Source organism: Terrapene carolina, unplaced genomic scaffold, assembly GCF_002925995.2.
Source record: "Terrapene carolina triunguis isolate 2854851 unplaced genomic scaffold, T_m_triunguis-2.0 Scaffold85, whole genome shotgun sequence".
NCBI classification, from domain to species: Eukaryota; Metazoa; Chordata; order Testudines; family Emydidae; genus Terrapene; species Terrapene triunguis.
The window spans coordinates 8,024,326-8,047,031 of record NW_020664436.1 but is presented as its reverse complement, the minus strand read 5'-3'; the positions used below and the strand labels follow the sequence as shown (position 1 = coordinate 8,047,031).

The following is a 22,706-nucleotide window of genomic DNA, read 5'->3' as shown; positions in this document are numbered from 1 at the left end:
ACTGCTGCCAGGAAGCAGAGAGGGTACTATGTATCAGTCCTGAACGGCTAGTCTCTGCTCCCCTCCTGCTTGGGGAAGGAGCAATTGTATGAGAGCCATTCTCTGTGGTCATCAAAGGTAAAGGATCAAGCATAATGCCCTCAGAATGGCTCTTTCTCCTTGCTTGGCTGTTATGATATGTAAGCATCCTTACCCTGTGCCCCCCGTTTTTCTACAGCCCCCTTTTTCTCAGGCACCTACCTTCCTACCCTCTTGGGCTTTGAAAGTCTCTTGCTGTCACCCCCAGTCTAACTGCCCCGTGTTGCTTACACATGGTTAAAGTATTTCTGAACCTGGCCTTCACAATGGACACAGTCACAAGAGAGAAGATGAACGATGTAATATTTTACGGTCAGCACTAGCGAAAGTTATCTTCTTTACAGTAGGAGGCCACAAATGTATCTGAAACTAATGTGCATTTCAGAGACAGAATTATAGGTGTAATATATGAAGTAATAGGAGCCAAAAGGAAAAATAGGCACATGATTACCCCTCAACATGGAGATCGTATTTACAAATCATGATAATCGTTTCTGGTTTTACTTCTATTGGGCGTATTTTAATATATTCTAGTTCAGCCATTTCTAGAGGCCTTAATTATGTGAAAAAACTGTTCTGAATTAGTAGGGGGTTTGGTGGCCACGAAAAATTTTAAATCAAAATGCGGGTCCTCGTGTTGCTAAAGTTTGAAGTCCACTGAGGTAGACAGTAAAGAAATTAGAAGAGATGGAATGGATAAGACAGCGTCTAGGCCAAAATCACTTTGGGGAAGAAAGCTACTAGAGGGTCCCCAATACAGTGCTTGTGGTGTGTTACAGACCACCAGGATCCAATTGGGATATGGATAGAGACCTCTTTAATGTTTTTAATGAAATAAATACCATTAGGAATTGTGTGATTATGGGAGACTTTTGAAAAACAAATTCTGAAAGTGAAAGTAGGTAAGGACATAGAGGTGAACGGTAATTGGGATAAAATATAACATGGTTTTACAAAAGGTAGATCATGCCAGACCAACCTGATCTCCTCCTTTGAGAAGATAACTGACTTTTTAGACAAAGGAAGTGCAGTAGATCTAATCTACCTGGATTTCTGTAGGGCATTTGATACAGTTCCACGTGGGAAATTATTAGTTACATTGCAGAAGATGGGGATTAATATGAGACTTGAAAGGTGGATAAGGAACTGGCTAAAGGGGCGAGTACAACGGGTCCTTTTGAAAGGTGAACTGTCATGCTGGAGGGAGGTTACTAGTGGAATTCCTCAGGTATCGGTCTTGGGCTCAATCTTAACATCTTTATTACTGACCTTGGCGCACAAATTGAGTGTATGTAATAAAATTTGTGGATGACACAAAGTTGGGAGGTACAGCCAATACAGAAGAGGACCGGAATTTCATACAAGAGGATCTGGACAACCTTTTAACCTGGAGTAATAAAAATTTAATAGTACGAAGTGCAAGGTCACGCGTTTAGGGACTAACAACAAGAATTTTTGCTATAAGATGGGCACTTACCAGTTGGAGGCGATAGAGGAGGAGACAGATCTGGGTATATTGGTTGATCACAGGATGACTATGAGACGCCAATGTGATGCGGCCATGAAAAAGGCTAATGCAGTCCTAGGATGCATCAGGTGATGTATTTCCAGTAGAGACAGGGAAATGTTAGTACCATTATACAGAGCACTGATGAGACCTCATCTGGAATACTGTGTGCAATTCGGGTCTCCCATGTTTATGAAAGATTAATTCAAACAGGAACAGGTGCAGAGAAGGGCTGTTAGAATGATCCGAGGAATGAAAAACCTACCTTCAAGAACTTGACTTGTTTAGATTGACCAAAAGAAGGCTGAGCGGAAATATGACTGCTCTCTATAAATACATCAGAGGGATAAATATCAGGGAGGGAGAGGAGCTAAGCGCCAATGTGGACACAAAAACAAATGGCTATAAACTGGCCATCAATAAGTTTAGGCTTGAGATTAGGCGAAGGGCTCTAACAATCAGAGGAGTGAAGTTCTGGAACGGCCTGCCAAGGGGAGCAGTGAGGGAAAAAAACCTAACTGGCTTCAAGACTGAGCTTGATAAGTTTATGGAGGGGATAGTATGATGGAATGGCATGTGGTCCATTGGCAACTGCCAATAGCAAAAATCCCCAATGGCTGGAGATGGAACTCTAGGTGGGGAGGGCTCTGATTCACTACAGAGAATTCTTTCCAGGTATCTGCCTGGTGGATCTTGCCCACATGCTCAGAGTCTAACTGGTCGCCATATTTGGTGAGAGATTTTTTTCCTAGGTCAGATTGGAAGAGTCCCTAGTGGGGTTTCCGCCTTCCTCTGCATCATGGGGTACAGGTCACTTGCAGGTTTAAACTAGTGTAAATGGTGAATTCTCTGTAACTTGAAGTCTTTATACCATGATTTGAGGACTTCAGTAACTCAGCCAGAGATTAGGGGTCTATTACAGGGGTGGATGGGTGAGGTTCTGTGGCCTGCAATGTGCAGGAGGTCAGACTACATGATCGTGATGGTCACTTCTGACCTTAAAGTCTGTGAGTCTAAGGGACCCAGATATGAAATTGCAGAAATACAAACTGTGGTATGTAACCTATGACTTAAATCAGGCTCTGTATCAGATGACTGGAGGATAACTAATGTAATGCCAATTTTTTAAAAAGGCTCCAGAGGCGATCCTGGCAATTGCAGGCTGGTAAGCTTAACTTCAGTACCAGGCAAATTAGTTGAAACTATAGTAAATAACAGAATTATCAAACATGTAGATGAGCACGATTTGTTGGAAGACTCAACTCTGCTTTTGTAAAGGGAAACCATGCTTCACTTATCTATTAGAATTCTTTGAGGGGGGTCAACAAACATGTTGGACAAGTGTGATCCAGTTGGTATACTGTACTTGGACTTTCAGAAAGCCTTTGACAAGGTCCCTCTCCAAAGGCTCTTAAGCAAAGTAAGCAGCCATGGGATAAGAGGGAAGGTCTTCTCATGGATCAGTGACTGGTTAAAGACAGGAAACAAAGGGTAGGAATAAATGGTCAGTTTTCAGAATGGAGAGAGGTAAACAGCAGGGTGAGGGAAACAGCAGGGTCCCTCAAGGATCTGTGCTGGGACCAGTGCTGGTCAACACCTTCATAAATGATCTAGAAAAAGGGGTAAACACTGAAGTGATGATGTTTGCTTGCAGAGGATACAACATTACTCTAGATAATTAAGTTCAAAGCTGATTGTGAAGAGTTACAAAGGGATCTCACAAAACTAGGTGACCTGACAACAAAATAGCAGATGAAATTCAGTGTCGATAAATAAATGCAAAGTAGCGTATAATCTCAACTATACATACAAAATGATGAGGTATAAATTAGCTGTTACCACTGAAGAAAGATCTTGGAGTCCTTCTGGATAGTTCTCTGAAAACATCCGCTCAATATGCAGTGGCAATCAAAGAAGCTAACAATGTTAGGAATCATTAGGAAAGGGATAGATAATAAGACCATAAATATCATAATGACACTATATAAACCCATGGTACACCCACACCTTAAATACTGCATGCAGTTTTGGTCAACCCACCTCAAAGATACATTAGAATTAGAAGCGATACAGAGAAGGACAACAAAAATAATTTTGTATAGAACAGCTTCCATATGAGGAGAGATTAAAAAGACAGACTATTCAGTTTGGAAAAGAGACGACTGAGGTTGGGCTATGATAGAGGTCTATAAAATCATGAATAGTGTGAAGAACATGAATAGGGAAGTATTATTTACCCCCGTCACATAACACAAGAGCCAAGGTTCACCCAATTAAATGAATAGGCAGCAGGTTTAAAACAAACATAAGGAACTACTTCTTCACACAATGCACAGTCAACCAATGGCATTCATGTCCAAAGGATGTTGGGAAGGCCAAAAGTATAAATGGGTTCAAAAGAGAATTAGATAAGTTCATGGAGGATAGGTCTATCGATGGCTATTAGCCAAGATGGTCAGGGATTCAATCCCACACTCTGTGTCTCTAAGCCTCTGCCTGCCAGAAGCTGAGACTGGACAACAAGGGATGGATTACTTGATAATTGCCCTGTTCTGTTCATTCCTTCCGAAGCATCTGGTATTGGTCACTATCGTAAGACGGGAAGCTGGGCTAGCTGGACCGTTGGTCTGACCCAGTATATGTTCTAAACCAGTTTTGGGTAGGGGAGTTCAAAGGGGCAGATGGAATCCTTTGTCCAAAACCCTAAGCTGTGGAGCAGCTCTGCAGTTGGTTATGCAGCCTGTTGGATACAGTAGCATCTCTTGTTAGAGGACTTGGCAGTACTGACCAGCCCTGGATCAATTAGCCACATCACTGTCCTTCTCCCTATGAACACTACCATGGAGCACTGTGGTGTGCAAAGTTCCCCCAGCATGGATTCTCTGAACCCTACCCTTCCCATGCTGCTAAAAGATGGAGGTTCCACTGTGTTTACGGCCTTCTGCCATCCTTCCGTGTTCCGAACTAGGATTTGGTCCTTTATGTACAGTACTGCTGGATCAGAGTTCACTATAAAAGATTCCACAGTATCTGGTTTCACTTACAACAAGGTCTTTTGGACATAGGTATTCCCTTGTTCGGTAAATGCAATAAATGTTGAACAAAGCTCTGCAGCATTTGAAGTGGGCCTATACCACTTTTAACAACTTTGGAGGATGTCAGTGATTTCAGTTGTGGTTAGTGAGGCTAATATGATCCGTTCTTAAACATTCTCTGGAGGAATTTCAATACTTTGCTAATGCAAGCAATTCGAAGTAAAAATGTAGTTATCTACATAGTAATAAGTAAAAGTACTGACCACTTACATGTAAACTTAAAGGCTTATGAAAAGCTCTCTAGTGGGTAGAGGATACAGGGGGCCTGGAGCGCCAGCGAATTGCTGCCAAAGGCCCAGCGCTTCGGCGGCGGGTCCTGGGGCGGAAGGACCCCCTGCCGAGGGTCTTCAGGGCACTTCGGCGGCGGGTCCCGGAGCAGAAGGACCCCCGCTGCCGAATTGCTGCCGAAGACCCGGAGCGGAAGAAGCTCCAGACGCCTGGGCCCCGCGAGAGTTTTCCGGGGCCCCCGGAGCGAGTAAAGGACCCTGCTCCAGGGGCCCCAAAAAACTCTCGTGGGGGTCCCTGTGGGGCCCGGGGCAAATTGCCCCACTTGCCCCCCCCCCCGGGCGGCCCTGCTAGTGGGGAGGGAAAACATCTAGAACAGTGACTTGCCCATCCTACTGCCTGTATTAACAGTGGTCCAAACAGATGTCTTATTTGCCCTTACCCCCATGGATTTAAAGGTACAGCATTTACCTTGCCCATGTGATCTTCCCTCTTCTTATTGATTTATTAGTAGTCATGTTTGTTTACAGTAGTGCCTAGGAACCAACCAAGAATTGGGGCCCCATTGTGCTAGGTGCTGTACACGGCGCAGTAGACAGTCCCTCTCCTGAAGAGTTTACAATTTAAATAGACAAGATAAATATAGAGGAAAAGAGTAAAAATATAGAGGATATTCTAAAGGCAACTTCTCTTGAGATTTTTAATTTCTTCTGAGCTCTCTTGTGCCTTCTGCTGCTATTAAATTTCCCTGTTCGGCTGCTTGCACTCAGCTTTTTGCCTTTCCCTTGAGCAATCATGTGGCTGAAGCTCCTGTTAATAAGAGTATCATGGTTTACTGAAAAAACAACAACCAAGAATGCTTTAACCTTGTAAAGAGTGTCTCTCTCACATTTCCTTTGTGAAGTTTATGGGTGAACCAAGAACCACTGAGGTGCTTGAATGTCAGAGCTGGAATTTTCATCTGTGTCTCTGTCACTAGGCGGAAGGAAAATAGGCTACTTTATTTAATTAGCAGGGAAAATTCTACACATACAATTGTGCCAGCTTAACTAAGGGGGTAGTTTAAATGTAACTTTGTGTCTAGACATTCTGAAATCTGTTTAAACCTGACCTATTGGTTTAGTGCATCTCTAACCAATATAACCAGTTTTAAACCAATATGAGTGCCCTCATAGGGGGTTTGCACTGGTTTGACTAAATCAATTTTTAAACTAATTTAAGGTAAATTGCTGTCACTTGTGTATGTAGACCACCTCTTAGTAGCCTCTTGCAGTGAAGATGTCTTTTGGTTTTACAACTGACAACAGTAGCCATGACTTAAGATTGTTAAAGTTTAAATGCACATTGTATTCACAACATGTAATGTTTTTGTTTCTTTGTGCTTGCACTTATGAAAGTGATTCAACAAGTATGAAAAAGATCACCCATTGTACTGGCAATCTGTTTCTAAAAAGAACTCTGTCACAGCATTTAACTCAAGAGCTCACTACCTGTACGTTCATTTAATCAGAACTTGCCAGACCACACCACCACCATATAAATAACTTCCAATAATATTACAATCACAGAACAGAATGTTTAATTGTGCCACAAAACTACTAGGGATGAGGCAAAGTGATTAGTTTGCTTAATCAACTTCCTGCATATGTGGGTTCAAGGATAGATAACTTAATTCATTACGACTTCCTACCCATGCCTATGTTGCCACAAACCTTTCTCCCTTCCCAGAAACAGCACTTCTGAATAGCAACATCTATCCAGAAAGGTGATGTGTCAACGGATAAACATAACATATTTTACACTGTGACTCAGTCCCCAGAAATATTAGTGTTGTGTCCCAAGTTACAGGGAGCACCTTAAAACAAAGCACTAAGAATTGGTACATAACTATGTCAATTGTATCTACGCTATCTGAGTGTTCACACAGCTCCAGCTAAGCTCTTAAGATCCTGTCCCAGCAAACACTAGGTACACTGTAAAATTTGGAGTAAATTATCTCCTTTGAAACAAACTTGTTAAGAATTTAGAGGGGACGGCTCCAGATAATTACAGTAAGGTTATTTACTAGGCGTTGCTACCTGTGTCCGACAAGCATTTATTAATTACTTTTATTATCTTCTTCTAAACCTATGATTAACCAGCTAGGACTTTTATTATATTGCTATGATAAGACCAAAAAGAAATTCATCATGGGATAAGCTAGCCTTGCTGAGTAACATTATAATCTTATTGGTGTTGCCTTTGTCTCTACTCCTCTACCCTTACAGTTACTGCTGTTTCATTACCCATCTCCTTGTGTCATTTCAGAACTAAATTGGGAAGTTTCTTGGGGCAGGGATTTTGTCTCTCATCTGTATTTGGAAGCTCCTAGCACACTATCTGATGCAATTAAATTATTGCCATTTCATCTGGCCAGTGAGAAAAAAGTTGTTTTAAAAAAATACTCATTGGCAAAACTCCTCTCTGATTTTGCTTCCTATGAACTGAAAGACTGCAATCCAGAACATATTATATTTTCACTCAGCTAAAAGTTAAGGTTGCACATTACCCACAGTTCCCTCTCAAACTCTTAAGAGGTGCCTGCACTCTTCCAGGTGTCTTTCATTTCTCAAAAGAATGCTAAGGAAAATTTGAAGGGTAAACCTTACTAGCTCTCCATGAAGGAGTAAATGGGCATCAACGTGTGTCTAGAATCTAGGCCAATTTCCTTTGTAGGCAATTATGTTAAAAAGTTTGTAAAGATGTTGTTCTATAATATTCCTGTGTTAGTGGGCAGGGTTACATGGTAAGCATTAATGCTGTTACCAGAACCATAACTCTACATTTCCAGCCTTTCTGTTGTTTTGAAATACACTCAAATGAGATTCCATTTAAGATTTTATATTTGTAACTCTAATGCTCTCTCAATGAAGATTTTGTTTGTTTGTTCTGGGAATGATACATATAGCTTGGAACAGAGCATGAGCTTTATGAATGTAATATGTTGATTTCCAAATAAGTACCCTAAAATTTCACACCACATACTATGTCTGATGACATGATTGCATTCCTCCAGAATCTCTACCTTCTCTTGTCCTGTCCCTTTAAATTTTTTTTAACCTTTTGGAAAGTGTCTCTAGGTAACATTGTGGGTTACATAAAAATAATTATGCTTCCAGTCCCTGCCCAAATACTGGGACTGGGCACCTTCAACTCCCGTTTGAAGCCAATGGTAACTGAAGATACTTAGCACTTCACCAAAGGTACTTGGCACCTTTCAGGATCACGCCTGGGAATGTTGTCTATGAATCTTGAATGTTTGTAATTATATAGCACTGAGTATTCTTGTTGCTGTTTAGCACTGGGTATTGTTACCACAAAGCTATCTTTAATTGTGGGATAGCATTTTGATACCATGGTGATATGAAATCTTTCAATAATGTAGCAATATTATTTAATCTGAGGTTTGTACATAGCACAAATGGTGATAATGAGTAGGAAGGGTGATCTAATTGTTAGGGCACTGGACTGGAACTCAAGACCTGGGTTCAATTCTTGGCTCAGCCACAGACACGTACCTTGTCCAAGTTGCTTAGTCTACCATGTTCTTCGTCTGTAAAAATGGAAACTGTATTTATCTCATAGGTGTTGTAAGGATAAAAATCCATTACTGACTGTGAGGAGCTTAGATACTGTGATGATAAGGGCCATATAAGTAGGTGGGTAGATGCCATAGTACAAAAACCTCAGTGAAATTAACATGGGGACGTTAGCTATCGCTGTTTCACCCTCTCAATAGCATAATTGAATTATTTTAATTAGCTGTGTTATCTGGGGCTATTACAATGTAAAGCACCATTAACAAAATGAAAAGCAGGCCTGAATCGCTTGCTTTCCTACAGTTCTACTAGGCAAATATTCCTCACTCCAAGAAATGTGCCATGATTACATTTGTAATTTTTAAGAATTGACTGAAGCAGTATTTTAAAGTGCAGTAACTTACCTTTGTAAAAGATTTGTTTAGGGGTGAGGGAGTTGGCAGGGGTGGGAATAAATGTCAACTGAGGTTGGTTAAAACTGTTGGGTGCTTGATCCTATGGAAAATTAAGCCACTTATTTAGGTACCTAGATAGGGATATAACAGCCTAACTTTAGGCACCCCTTATATTTTTGAAAATCTTGGCCTTATATTTTGCTTTTAAGGTCTTTACTGTAACATAACTGCATGGTGAATTCAACAGCCTCATTCCTAGTGAATTCTTAGCAGGACCTTCTGCCATTTCTGTGAAGTAAGAGTTATTTTAGAATAATGTGGTGAAGGGGTTTGTGTGGGGAAGGTTAGGGATAGCCTGTTTGGTGGGGTACTTTGGTAAAAGGGGTGTTGGAAGGATACTATCCCTAGGGAGGCAGAGTTAAGGGTGTAGTCTATGTCATATCTGATAGTTGCCATAAAGTGTATATCTATGGGTGGAGTACAGAGTATATCCGGTTCAGTGGATTACCTGACAAAACTTCAATAAGGTCGGTAGTATGTAGCATCCTTTAAAAAGAAAAGGATTCCAGCAATGTTTAGATTCATGGACCACGGTAGGTCTCCCATTGGCTTTTTTTTCTGAAAAGTGGCTGGATATGCTACATATTGTTCATTACATGTTCTGTATTTAAAAGAAATTTATGTAAGTAGAACAAGTTGAGATTTGAAATACAGGTTGACAAGAAATTCTACAGAGAATCTATATACCATTTAATACTCCCTTCTACTCTCTAATTGTAGACTTTTTTAAAAGGCTGACTAGATAGATTTCTAGAAATTTGGAATCTGCCATCTATAATAAAATGTGCAATCCTTAAAATAAATGCATTTTAGTAGGTGTTGAAAGTGCTACTTAAGGGTCTTGTAAATTGTTAGGAGAGATTTACAAAGAACAGTTAGTTGCCCAACTCCAACTGACGGTCAAAGGGAACTGGACACCTTTTCCCCCTTTGTGCCTTTGAAAATCTCCCTCTTAAACATTAGTGTATGCCCTGTAGAATGTGCCTGTGAACTTTATTAACAACCATTTTGTGGGTTTCCGATCAATAAATGCATTACCTTAAAAATCGATCATTAAACAGTAATACTAGATAAAACAATTTTTATCTGTTCTGTTTCACACATAACCCACATTTTGTTAGTACTTCAGTTATCAAGCATAAAGAAAAGAAAATGGGCTGTAAAAGAGTGTATCAATTATATGACGTGCCTTAGTGTAACCTCTGTTTTCCAACATCACTACATATTTCTTTTGGCCTAGTGGACAAAAATTGAACAATATATTTTAAAATAAAAGTTGGAATGAACTAAAAATGCATGGCGATCTTTGATGTATACTCTATGTTGTGTGAGGGGGAAAAATCAGTCTACAAAAGGATGCGCTAAGCTGTAAACATTCTGTCCTCATAATTCAGCATTACAGTCCTATTTGTGGTCATTTCCTTTGCTTTCTTTCTCCAGATTTTCCATGAAGCCTAGCTAAACATGCAACCAGCAATACATTGATAAGGCCCGTGCAGCTGTGGAGATATTCTTCTACGTGGTGAAAATGACTCTAATTTTTTGACAACGATTAAAGGACAATGGGGTCAAATACACTTGGGAAGGCTGCAACATTAGATGAACTTTTAAACACTTGCATTGAAATGTTTGGTATGATTCTTCAATCTTTTGTTTCATTGCTTGCTGTTCTTGAAATTCAACTACTATTATAAGCTCACCCAGGCTATTATCTTTTTCAGTTGATCATTCGTTTGGCAAACAAATTCCTTTTGCTGTAAAATTTTCCATGCTTGGTTCTTAGCCCAGAGGAAAACTTTTGTATTGAAAAGTTTGAAGAAAATTCTTTCATCTGTCTGAATGAGGGGGCAGGAGAGCCTCTCTCCTGTCCTGATGGGTTCAAACGCTGTGTATTTTTAGTAATACACATTACATAATACAAAAAAATCTATTTAACACAAGAACAATTGATAGAATGATTTAAACATGTGGGTCTGTATTAAGATTAGATAACTATACAGTTGGATTATTTTATGAATTTGCCTCTGATTTTTTACAAAAGAAATAGGAATATATTTCTTGATGCACTGATTTATTTTTTTTGCTTTGCTGTGTTGTTTACACTGGATCTTTTTCAATCTAGTGCTACTTCTGGAAGCTTTTCCCATGCATTGTGTAGTAATATGATTGCAGGTTCTCATTTTAATCAACCATTACCTATAGAACTTTCTATCATTTATGTGAGCCTGTTGCTAATCATATAATTTACATACTTGGATGGCCCTTATGGATTGTCATACATAGAAATGAATACTAATCCTTTGAAAAAACAAAACAATGACCCCAAGTCTCCAGTTAGAAGCAATTATATTAACTCACAAATTGCTAGTTATATTAAGAAAACAAATAATCATATTAGGACCTTTCATTTTATGGAACATGAACATACACCACCTCTTTCCACTTTAAAAGGTACTAGGCCTTGATTCATAAGTGCTTTGATGAATCAAGGCCTTAATCAAAATGAGGCATTCTGAATTGCTTTTATTTAAAGACCATGTGACCACTTGGTTTGAATGAGGTTATAATTTGATTTCATTTTTGAGGAGAGAGAGAGATCTTCTCACTGTCAGAGATGAAATCACTAAGGGCCAGTTACTGCAACTGAATCTAAGCAGACACACCACTGCATCCATGCACGTCCAGTTGCCAATTCTGGCCCTAAAATGGTGCAAATCCCATATAGGGCATATTTAACCAGAGATAGCAGAGGTCATTTACATTTTACATATTGGAATTATCATTCCTCCTTCCCTTTCCCCCAAATACATACATATACTTCTCTTTTGAATACTGAAGTCCATAATGTGTGTGTGTGGTTCCCTTTTCTCTTTGTCCCCTTTGATTTACTCTGGTTCTTCATTAAATATTCTCTGTAACTGGAAAAACATTCTCCACTCCCCAGCTAGCCCCTCCCAATACATACACATTCGAGTGTGACATTTGGTTGTCATGGTCAGTTTTTATCAATGAATGACAAGATTGAATTTTCTGATGATCACTTAAAATTAGGTACATCCAACTGAACTTGTAATTATAGTGTCTTACTAATCTAGAATTCTGGGGTTTGGGTGCATTTTAGGTAATGGGTTATTATAATCAGTTGCTATCAATTTTCTCTTGTTCAAAGCTTTTTTTAAAAATCCCACTTGGAGTTTGAAGAAGGCACTCGTGTTGAAACAGCAACATTGCTATTGTGACACTTTTTGAGTAATATTTAATAAAAGTTTGGGGGAAGGAGGGGATTATATAAATTTCCTTTCATTCTACACTGATATGATTTGATAATTGATGTGCTACAGCCATTGTAATTTGCTGACTCTCACTGCTAGAGGAGCATTTTACTTGTTATGTTTCTGTTCTGAAGATATTTTAATTGACAGTGCACTGGATATGTTTTCATTTTGAATATTAATAGATCTGACTTCCCTGAAGAGAGGTAATAGATCATGGATATCTGGAAACTGGCTGATCTCTGCCCTTGAATAATGCATGTCACTTAACTTAAAATGGTGTCTCTATTTTACAGATAATAAAGGACATTTGGGCACCAGTCATTTGCCAAGAATGGTTCTTTTAATGCACCGGTGGTATCTGCCTTCCACAGAACTGGCCGGCAAACTTCTCTCCATATATCCTTTCAAAGATCCATATAGCCTAGCATTAGCACTTTGGAAGACAAACTGTGATAACATGTAAAATCCATGCATTAAACAGTAGTATTGGAGTGCCATCAGCATATAAGGCTCTTCAGCAATTTATGGGCCTGGTCCAATGCCCACTGAAATCCTTTCAACTGATTACAATAGACTTTGGATCAGGTCTTTTATGAACCTGCTGAAGTGTGCTTTGAATTAGCATTTGAGATGTACAAAAATATTTAAGGACACAAAGATACAAATGGAAGTTTGGCACTTAACTCCTGTTGACTTTCTATGGAAGTTGCTTGCCTGGCACCTGTGCCTTTTGAAAATCTCCTCTGTAATCGTTCAGTATCTACTGATATCCTTGATTAGCCTGTATTGGTGGGAAATTATTTGTCCAGCAGAATATTCAGAAATAGTGTGTATTGGATGCATGTTTTTGCTAAGACAAATGGCAAATTGCTGAATTGGAAATGTTGTCTATATTTTTCAGTGTGTTATCTCATCTCAAGGTATAGCACATTTTAATTTGGAGGAATAACATACAAAGAATACTCTATCCTGTACAAAAGTGAAAACTCTCTAAATGAACAAGACCGCTGCAGAGTAAAAAAAAAAAAAGTTACCGAAACCATGATCATGAAGCTTATTCTTTAACTAATCTACCTATAGAGATGCCAGTGGGGAAAAATGCAGTGAATTCCGCTTAAAAATCTGCTGTTTCATAAGGTAAAAATGCTGATTTTTTTCACTGGGATTTGGTTTTTATAGCTCTGAATAGTCAATTTTTACAAATAATAAAAAATCCTAAACCAAGTCAGTCCACCTCTACTAATGCTTTCTCTTGGACTACTTTACAGACATAGGGTGGGGGGAAATCCTATTCAGAACAGTTATTCAACTAGGGTTATTCAGGTTTTTGAACACTTACAGTGTATCAAGCTAAAGAGCTTACTGAAAACTCATGCTACAGTTTGACTGGTACTTGTTCTTTGAGGTTTAACACTCAGACTAGATTGGCACAGCACGCAAAACTGGGGGGAGGGGTAGATCATAGTACAATCTAGAATGGTATAAAAAGATTGTCCCTGGATTGTTCGCTTCAGTTCATGTGAACCCTAGATAATTCAAACCAAGGGTATGTCTTTGCACAGCAAACAAACAAAAATGTGCGTTAACACAAGTTAAAATAGCAATGAAGACAAGGCAATTTGACTTTTAACTTGAGTTAGCTGCTCAAGTTCAACACCCAGCTTCCTTATAGGCTTTAACTTCAGCTACTAACCTGAGTTAAAAGTCAAGTTGCCTTGTCTTCATTGCTATTTTAATGTGAATTAGCTAACCCATGTTAACCTACTTATTTGCAATGAAACATACCCTAAGATAGGATGCTTTAGCAACTTCAGTGCTGCCACAGGTACCTGGTATATAGGATCAGGAGAATGTATAGCAGGTGCTGCCTTGTCAAAGCGGTAAAATTTTCTGACATATACCTGAGTATTGATCTAGTAAGGCCACCTCTGCACAGGACTGTTTGGTTTTTTGGGTGTTTTTTTCCTTTTTTCAGTACAAGGTAAGGTGTGAATTTAAACAGATAGTGCTATGCTGGTTAACACCACCCTCCCGTAGCCCATCCCAATGTGGACGCTTGTGCTCCAGTATGAGGAGCTTTTTTCGGTGTAGCTTATGTTGCTTGGGAAGGAGTTAAGCTAAAGCAAAAAAAAAAGTCAGTTGTACTGGAACAAAACTGTCCTCATGAAGTGTTATTCTGGCATAACTATATCTGTCTAAATTCACACTTTGGGAAAGCTTTTTCAGTATCAACCATATAGGCAAGGCCTTACACCTAAATGTGGAGTATATTTTGAAAGTGCAAATGTCACTTAGGTGCCTAACTCCCATTTAAATGCACCTCAGAAGAATCCCACCGTGTTCCACTGAAGGGAATGTGCTAACTTGGGGAAAGTATGTAATAAGAGGCTTTTGCATATGTATCATTGTCCTCTGTTGGATGAAGCATGTCAGAATTCATCAAGCATATTCGTTCAGTTTCTGGAAGAGCTAATGGTGGGACTGCTGTTTACCACATATGTGACTTTGGATCTCCAGTGATTTCTTCTGAGTGCCATGTGTCTGGTGGCTGAGTAATCATGGCATGCATCTATGCAGCCACAGAATGTTATGTCTGGATCTTTGGATAAGCTTTCTCCCATGATTTCAGGTACTGGATTTTGGAATTTCCAGCAGAATTTAACTTGGATCTTGGTTTGATTCGTCTGACTGAGGAGTTCCGGGAAGTAGCCAGCCAGTTTGGTTATGAGGAACATGTACACCTTATTGACATCTCCAGCATGTAAGAATATCATTTGTCAGGTTCCACAGGCAACTTTCTTTCCATATTTTGTAACACCAGAGCCCTTACTCGGTACAGAATGCACTATGTGATATTGAGGATCCCATTTTGGTTTAAAGGGATGATATAGTGAGCACTAGGAAGTAATTATCAAAAAGATGATATTCTCTCCAAAACTGAAATAAAGTTCTAAAACACCAAATACTATTTGGGATAATATAGACTGGCAAGTATCACATATATTGAATTGTAGTGAAGAAGAATTGCTGTACTTTTATATATACACTGTTCCTGATTCTATATGTTGCAAAGCCAGATAAGTAAAGAATACTATGCTGTTGATGGTGGTTATTGCTTAGTATTGCGATAATGATGTCTTCATACCAAATAAGCTGACATTGCACTGAGCGTGCAACACCAGCATAGTTAAGGATGGCAACATTATTATATACTTTGCAATTCCCTCAAGACTTTTCTTACTGCCCCCTTCCCTCCAAAAATAAACAAAACCACCCCAATGCTGAATTTGATTATTTCACAGTTGCATCACAATTTTTTGTGTATTTCAAAGGCAGTTTGTCCATGGTATTTTGTTTTAACTGGATCATCTCTGGAGTTTTCATTGCCAGCCGTTCTTATGTCCAAATTGTTAATTTCAGGTGGATAGGAAATCAAACCAGGACTTTGTACCTCCAAGGTCTTAACATTAGCAGAGAAGCTGTATTAGCTCTTTCACTAGCTCATCTGTTAATAGGGGTTTTCTTTAAAATATGGCATATGCTTAGTAGTGTTTCCTTTTGTAAAGAATGGCAAAATGAACTGGGAGGAACCTCGTATTGATCTTCAACAAATTTTGCCTCTTTCCCCCTTCCCCTCCTCTCTCTATTCATTAATTGTGTGGGAGCAGACTGTCTTTTTTTCTCAATTTTCTCTGAAAATTGCTTTTAAATATTTCTTGGTCTGCAATTTCTTTATGATCAGTTTGTTTCATATTTGAAATTTTGACCCATTTTCAATGGACTCTGGAGGCAGATAAGCTTCTGTTCTCTGGATGACCCTCTAATTCTTAGGATAGATCTACTCTATAGTCTCTAGAGAAGCACAGCTTCGGCCCTGCAGGTGTACCGCTGTAGCAGCCTAATGGAGGTGCTTCCTACATCAACAGAAGGGGTTTTTCCAATGTTGTAGTTAATCCATCTCCACAATAGGAATCGTTCCGTCAATCTAGCCGCATCTACACTGGAGCCTAGAATAATGTAGCTAGGTTAATCTAGTTTTATTGTAGACCAGTCCTTAGAATATAGTCTTAGCCTGCTTGGAGTTGGGAGTAAATAATCCATGTGATGTGTGTGGCTTCCAATTTATCTTGTTGAGAATTAGATGGCTATATCTCCACATGTTTTTAAAATACATAAATAGAGATGGGTCTGAATAAAAACCCTGATTCCAAACATTGATGAATGTCAGAAAATTTCAGCTCCAGATAGTGTGTGGCTTGGGCTCATTTCTATAAATACTTTAGCCAAAGGAGTACATTTTTAAAGCTAAACTGGGATTTAGTACAGCTAGTCAAAAATTGTCCAGCAGAACATTTTTCCACCAGAAAATGTTGATTTGTCAAATTAAAACATTCCATGGGAATGTGTTGATCTTGTGACAAAATTTCATTTTGATATTTTCAAGTGAAACATTTTTATAAGGTCATAAAATAATAATGTGATATAAACATACTGCATTCAGGATAACAGAACATTTTGACCTTATTAGAAAGAAAGATTTCAATTTTTCAAGGCACATTTTTTTCTTTGAATATAACTTGTTTATTATAAAAACATTTTTTAAATGTTCTGAACTGATGTGAAACAAAACTTGAAAATTTCCTTTTGCAAGAAATTTTCAAATTTGAGATTTCATTCTAATTTGGAACAAAAACAAAGTCAAAATCTTGGCATTTCCCACAAAATGGAAATTCCAGTTCCTCACCAGTTCTAGGATTTAGCTACCTAACTCCCATGGACATCCAAAAGTTAGAGGCTTAGTCCTAGTGCTTTGTTTTTGAAAAGGGGTTCCTAAATGTCTACATCATATTAGAATAAAATAATAGCATTTCAATGGTGCGTCTCTACAGCAGCCAAATACAAAGGATGGGCCTCTGGAGGAACAACAAAACACACACATGCAAGCAAAAGTTCAGTAAAGTGTTGAGTATATGTGAAGCTCAGTTGTATGTCAGCAGAGCAAAGTACTTTCCTAGCTGTCATATGTAGTTCACAGATGTCCTTTCTTCTTTTGTTCCATTTTTCAGGGCTTGTAGTCTTCCAGATATCAACAAAACAAAAACACCCCACAAGTCTGACGTTATCCAAGTCAATTTTTGGTCTGAATTTGATCTTAGATGAAATGTAGCCATTAGGTCCTATTGAATTAGGTGATACAGTGTAACACAGAAGAAAGAATTGTTCTTGAGTGCCAGATATATAGCTCTCCTGCTGTGCATCAGTTCAGACCGTACCTATTAAATTCATATCATCTGTTGCAAACTGGAAGAGATCTTTCTATTCTGAGTGTTCACAATGTGCTGGATGTCATAGTTCAGGGAACTCTTGATCTGCCTCTTGCATATCTGTATGCCCAGATTAGAGTTCACATGAGTTTTTTGCATGGACAGGATATGCTGATTGTACCTCTTTTCTGTTGCAGTCCCTCCTATGACTGGATGAGAAGAGTCACGCAGAGAAAAAAAACTTCCAAGAAGGGAAAAGCCTGCCTGCTGTTTGACCACCTGGAACCCGTTGAATTAGCTGAACACCTCACTTTTCTGGAGCATAAATCTTTTAGAAGAATTGCAGTAAGAAGCTTACAACTTCTTGTTTCACTCGGTTATAATCTGACCAGAGCTATATGCTTAAACTGAGAGAGTTTGCCAGCTTTAACATTTATAACACTTTTATGTTGTACCCAATTTAATTGTAGCAAATATTTATAAGACTTGGAGGATGAATCAAGTGGGGTCCCGCAGGGTTCTGTCCTGGGTCCAGTACTGTTCAATATTTTCATTAACAACATGGTTGATGGAGTGAAAAATATGTTTATAAAGTATGCGGATGACGCTAAACTGGGAGGGACTGCAAACACTTTGGACAGGATTAGAATTCAAAATGACCTTGATTGGACAACTGGTCTGAAATCAGTATGATGAAATTCAATAAAGACATGTGCCAAGTACTGCAATTATGAAATACACAAATACAAAATGGGAAATAACTGGCTAGGCATCAGTATTGCAGAAAAGGATCTGGGGATTAAAGTGGATCACAAATGAAATCTGAATCAGCCATATCATGTTGTTTCGAAGAAGGCAAATGTCCATTCTGGGATGTATTAACAGGAGTGTCGTACGTAAAACACAGGAGGTAATCATTCCACTCTATTTGGCAATGGTGTAAGGCCTCAGCTGGAGTACTGAATCTGGTTTGGGACACCACACTTTCAGAAAGATGTGAACAAATTGGAGAGAGTCCAGTGGAGGGCAACAAAAGTAAGAAGTTTAGAAAACATGCCCTTAAGGACAGGTTGAAAGTATTGGCCATTGTGATCATCTAGTCTGACCTCCTATATAACACAGGCCGTAGAACTTCCCCAAAATCATTCCTAGAGCATCGCTTTTAGAGAAACATCCAATCTGGATTTAAAAATTGTGTGTGATGGAGAATCTACCACAACCCCTGGGGAGAGTAATTAACCATTGGAACTATTTACCCTTAAAAATGTATGCCTTATTTCCAGTCTGAATTTTGCTGGCTTCAACTTCCAGCCATTGGATCATGTTGTTATCCTTTCTCTGCTAGATTGACAAGCCCATTATTAAATATTTGTTCTCCATATAGATACTTATAGTCTTATTAAGTCACCCCTTAACCTTCTTTGTTAAACTAAATATATTGAGCATCTCAAGTCTATCTCTGCAAGGCATGTTCTATAATCCTTTAATCATTCTTCTGGCGTTTCTCTGAACCCTCTCCATTTTATCAACATACTTCTTGAATTATGGGCACCAGAACTGGATACAGTATTCCAGCAGTGGTAGTATCGTGCCAAATACACAGGTAAAAATAACCTCTCTAATTCTACTTAAGATTCTACTCTTTATGCATCCCAGGATCACATTAGCTCTTTTGGCCACAGAGTCACACTGGGAGCTCATGTTCATCTGATTTATCTACCATAGGGTTGCCAACTTTGGTTGGACGAAATTCCTGGAGATTTCCTCACATGACATAATCTTTAATTAAAGATTGATCTTTAATTCCTGGAGACTCCAGGATAATCCTGGAGGGCTGGCAACCCCAATCCACCATGACCCCCAAATCTTTTTCAGAGTCACTGCTTCCCAGGATAGAGTCCCGCATCCTGTAAGTATGGCCTACATTCTTTGTTCCTAGACATATACGTTTACATTTAGTCATATTAAAAAGCATGTTGTTTGCTTGCACCCAGTTTGCCAAGTGATCCAGATTGCTCTGAATCAGTGACCTTAATTATTTACCACTCCCCCACTGTTCAGAGAAGAGAAGGCTGCCGGGGGACATAAATTCTTCAAATATGTAAAATGTTGTGATACAGAGGACGGTGATTACTTCTTGTTCTACCCTCAATAGACATGGAGAACAAGCAATCAGCCTAGTTTGCAGCAAGGGAGGTTGTGGAATTGCCATCCAAAAAGGTTTTTAAGAACAGGTTAGACTAACACCTGTCAGGGACGATCTAGGAGTGCTTAATTCTGCCTTACTGTAGGAGGGGGGACTATATGATTTCTTGAAGTTCTTTCTGGTCCTACACTTGCGAGATTCTAGTATAACAGCCCATCATTCATAATACTGTAGCAAAGGTTGGATCAATACACCTTTACCCCGATATAACGCGGCCCGATATAACACGAATTCAGATACAACGCGGTAAAGCAGTGCTCCGGGGGGGGCAGGACTGCGCACTCCGGCGGATCAAAGCAAGTTTGATATAACGCGGTTTCACCTATAACACAGTAAGATTTTTTGGCTCCCAAGGACAGCGTTATATCGGGGTAGAGGTGTACTTCCGTTATATTTTCATGAGTTTTAACTTTTACCATAAAAAATTAATCCTCTGCAGTAATTCTGAGTGAGGGCTACAACCATGTGCAAGGATTTGTTTTGACCAAACTAAAAATTACAAATCAGTGCCTTTTGTTTCTTGGGGAAATAGTTAATTAGTGATCAGCAACCCTCAAAGACTCTGTTTCAGATGGAGCCTGGAGCTCATCTGATGCCCCACTCCCAGTCACATCATAAGAACATAAGAATGGCCCTACTCGGTCAGACCAAAGGTCCATCTAGCCCAGTATCCTGTCTTCCAACAGTGGCCAGTGCCAGGTGCCCCAGAGGGAATGAACAGAACAAGTAATCATCAAGTGATCCATCCCCTTTTGCTCATTCCCAGCTTCTGGCAAACAGAGGCTAGGGACACCATTCCTGCCCATCCTGGCTAATAGCCATTGATGGACCTATCCTCCATGAATTTATCTAGTTCTTTTTTTAACCCTGTTATGGCCTTGGCCTTCACAACATCCTCTGGCAAGGAGTTCCACAGGTTGACTGTGCATTGTGTGAAGAAATACTTCCTTTTATTTGTTTTAAACCTGCTGCCTATTAATTTCATTTGGTGATCCCTAGTTCTTGTGTTATGAGAAGTAGTAAAAACACCTCCTTATCACCTTCTGAAACACTATTCTTTCATTCTCCTGGCTTCATTTCCTTCTTCCTGATTCCCAGGAGATCCTCCTATCCTCTCAACTCCATTTTCTTTGCATTGTCAATAGGCTTCTGCCTTAGCTATTGCATTATGGGAATAATTCCAGTCTGGTGCTCATCCTACCATATAGTTACTAGCTGATTTCAATTTTGCCTGCTCCAGTGCTTCCCCCAGAATTTGTGGTTCTCCCTACTCTCCCACCTCTGAATTCAGAGACACCTCAGAATTTATATATGCTGAAAGGAGTCACTTCTCTCCACTATCACCCAAGTTCTTAATTGCTGAGAAGAGGAGAAAGAGTCAATACTCCCTATTTTGGGGACAACTGTTTATTATCTTGATATAAACAAGATAAAAGGTATTCAGATATTATGGTGATTAGTGATCATCCACTGGGTGACTTGATTTCTGCTCCATGATGCATAAGACATGAAGAAAGGGGCCATTGTTAAGACTTCTTAGTTCTTAAAAGCTATTGCAATTTTCCTTCTCTTTTAATTCTTGGTTTATGGACTGCAATGTTTATGGATGACTTTCCAGCATTGTACTCTTAAAGGGAAACTGTTGGGGTTGGTAGGCCCTAAATTTGATCCCTACATTTGCTCTAATCCCTCCACCACACAAAACAAAATCTTGGATCTCAAATGCTTAAACTAGTAATGTAAGCATAACTGTGTTACGTTGGGAGAGCAGCTCTTGTATTTGTCTCTATCTGCTCATCCCGCAGATCTTGCTAATATGTAGTATTTTACTAAATTGCAAAAACTGATTAAACCCTACAGCAAGATGATATTGTTCCCAAGGAGCTAGGCAAGATGGCACTGAAGAGGTCTTGTGCTGAAAGATAGTAATGCCTGCTACAAAGCCAGATGTAAAAGATCTCCTTGGAGTTGACGGTTGGAAGAGAATGACCTCAGTAGAAGTGGGAACTGAGGAAAATTCAGACCTAATCACCTTTCTTGATCAGAGTCATACATCTGGAACAAAAGGAGGAGATTCTTCAGACAAAATTGGATGACAATTAAAACAGTGACCAGAGGAACAATATTAGAATTAAAGGTGTTCAAGAACCTCAGAAAGGGTAACCCAGTTTTGTATGTACCAACACTAACTAAAAATCTGTTAAACCTGGATTCAACTAGTGAAGTGTCCATAGATAAAGCTAGCATGACTTTAGCTCTTCTAGTAGTAAACAGAAACTATCCCAGAGAGTATGGTTTCCAGATTCCATTATTTTCAGCAGAAAGATGCTGTTATGAGGAAGATCAGGGAACTGAAAGGAATCTTTGTCCAAAATCTTTGTTCCTTGATTCTTCAAGAGAGTGAAACAAAATGAGGAAAAGAAACAGATGTAATTGGGGTTTCTCTTTTAAATCATTACATTTATTCAAAGTAAACTTTACACTCTTCTGCATGCGAAAGAATGGGGAGGAATTTGAACTGGAGAATAAATGACGATGAACTGTATAATGCAGGGCCGAGTGAAGACATGGAGGAAAAGGAAAGGCTTTCTGGTAGGTGGCAATGCCAAAGAACAGGGGGATGGCTTTTTCAATTTTATATATGAAAGTTTTGTGGGACTCCCAGAAGAGGGATCTTCAGACCTGCAGGAGTGGTGGCTATGTTGGTGGTTGATGTTTGAAATCAGACAGTTACACTAATAGCTAGTGCCTCTGTTTGAATTTACTAGCTCTGATACTTCTCCATAACTAGTTAGGCTTTTTAGGATTCAGGACTGAAGTCAATTAAACTTACATTTTCTTTCTGGCATGATACAGAAGTTAAAGAGGGTGTCAACTGCGAGGTGTTAATTTTTAAATAAAGGTTAGATTGGTTACTAGTAAGTAATAAGGGTGGCAGCACACTGACAACACTGGTCTACAATTTATGAGAAGTCATCTGCTTCAGAGATAAAATGTGCTATTTATTATGTATTTTGATGTGC

The 22,706-nt window shown here is 39.2% G+C and overlaps 1 protein-coding gene across 2 annotated transcripts in view; it reads left to right on the top strand.

Annotated features, from left to right (window-relative positions):
* RASGRP3 (RAS guanyl releasing protein 3) overlaps positions 1-22,706 on the top strand; it is a 75,307-nt gene that overhangs the window by 9,438 nt on the left and 43,163 nt on the right. For both annotated transcript variants that reach the window (XM_029911058.1, XM_024193712.2), the window contains exons 2-6: positions 10,379-10,570; positions 12,507-12,609; positions 13,288-13,350; positions 14,843-14,974; positions 17,675-17,822. In XM_029911058.1, coding sequence (XP_029766918.1) covers positions 10,501-10,570; positions 12,507-12,609; positions 13,288-13,350; positions 14,843-14,974; positions 17,675-17,822 — 516 coding nt within the window. In that variant the 5' untranslated portion in view covers positions 10,379-10,500. The remainder of the gene's footprint in view (positions 1-10,378; positions 10,571-12,506; positions 12,610-13,287; positions 13,351-14,842; positions 14,975-17,674; positions 17,823-22,706) is intronic.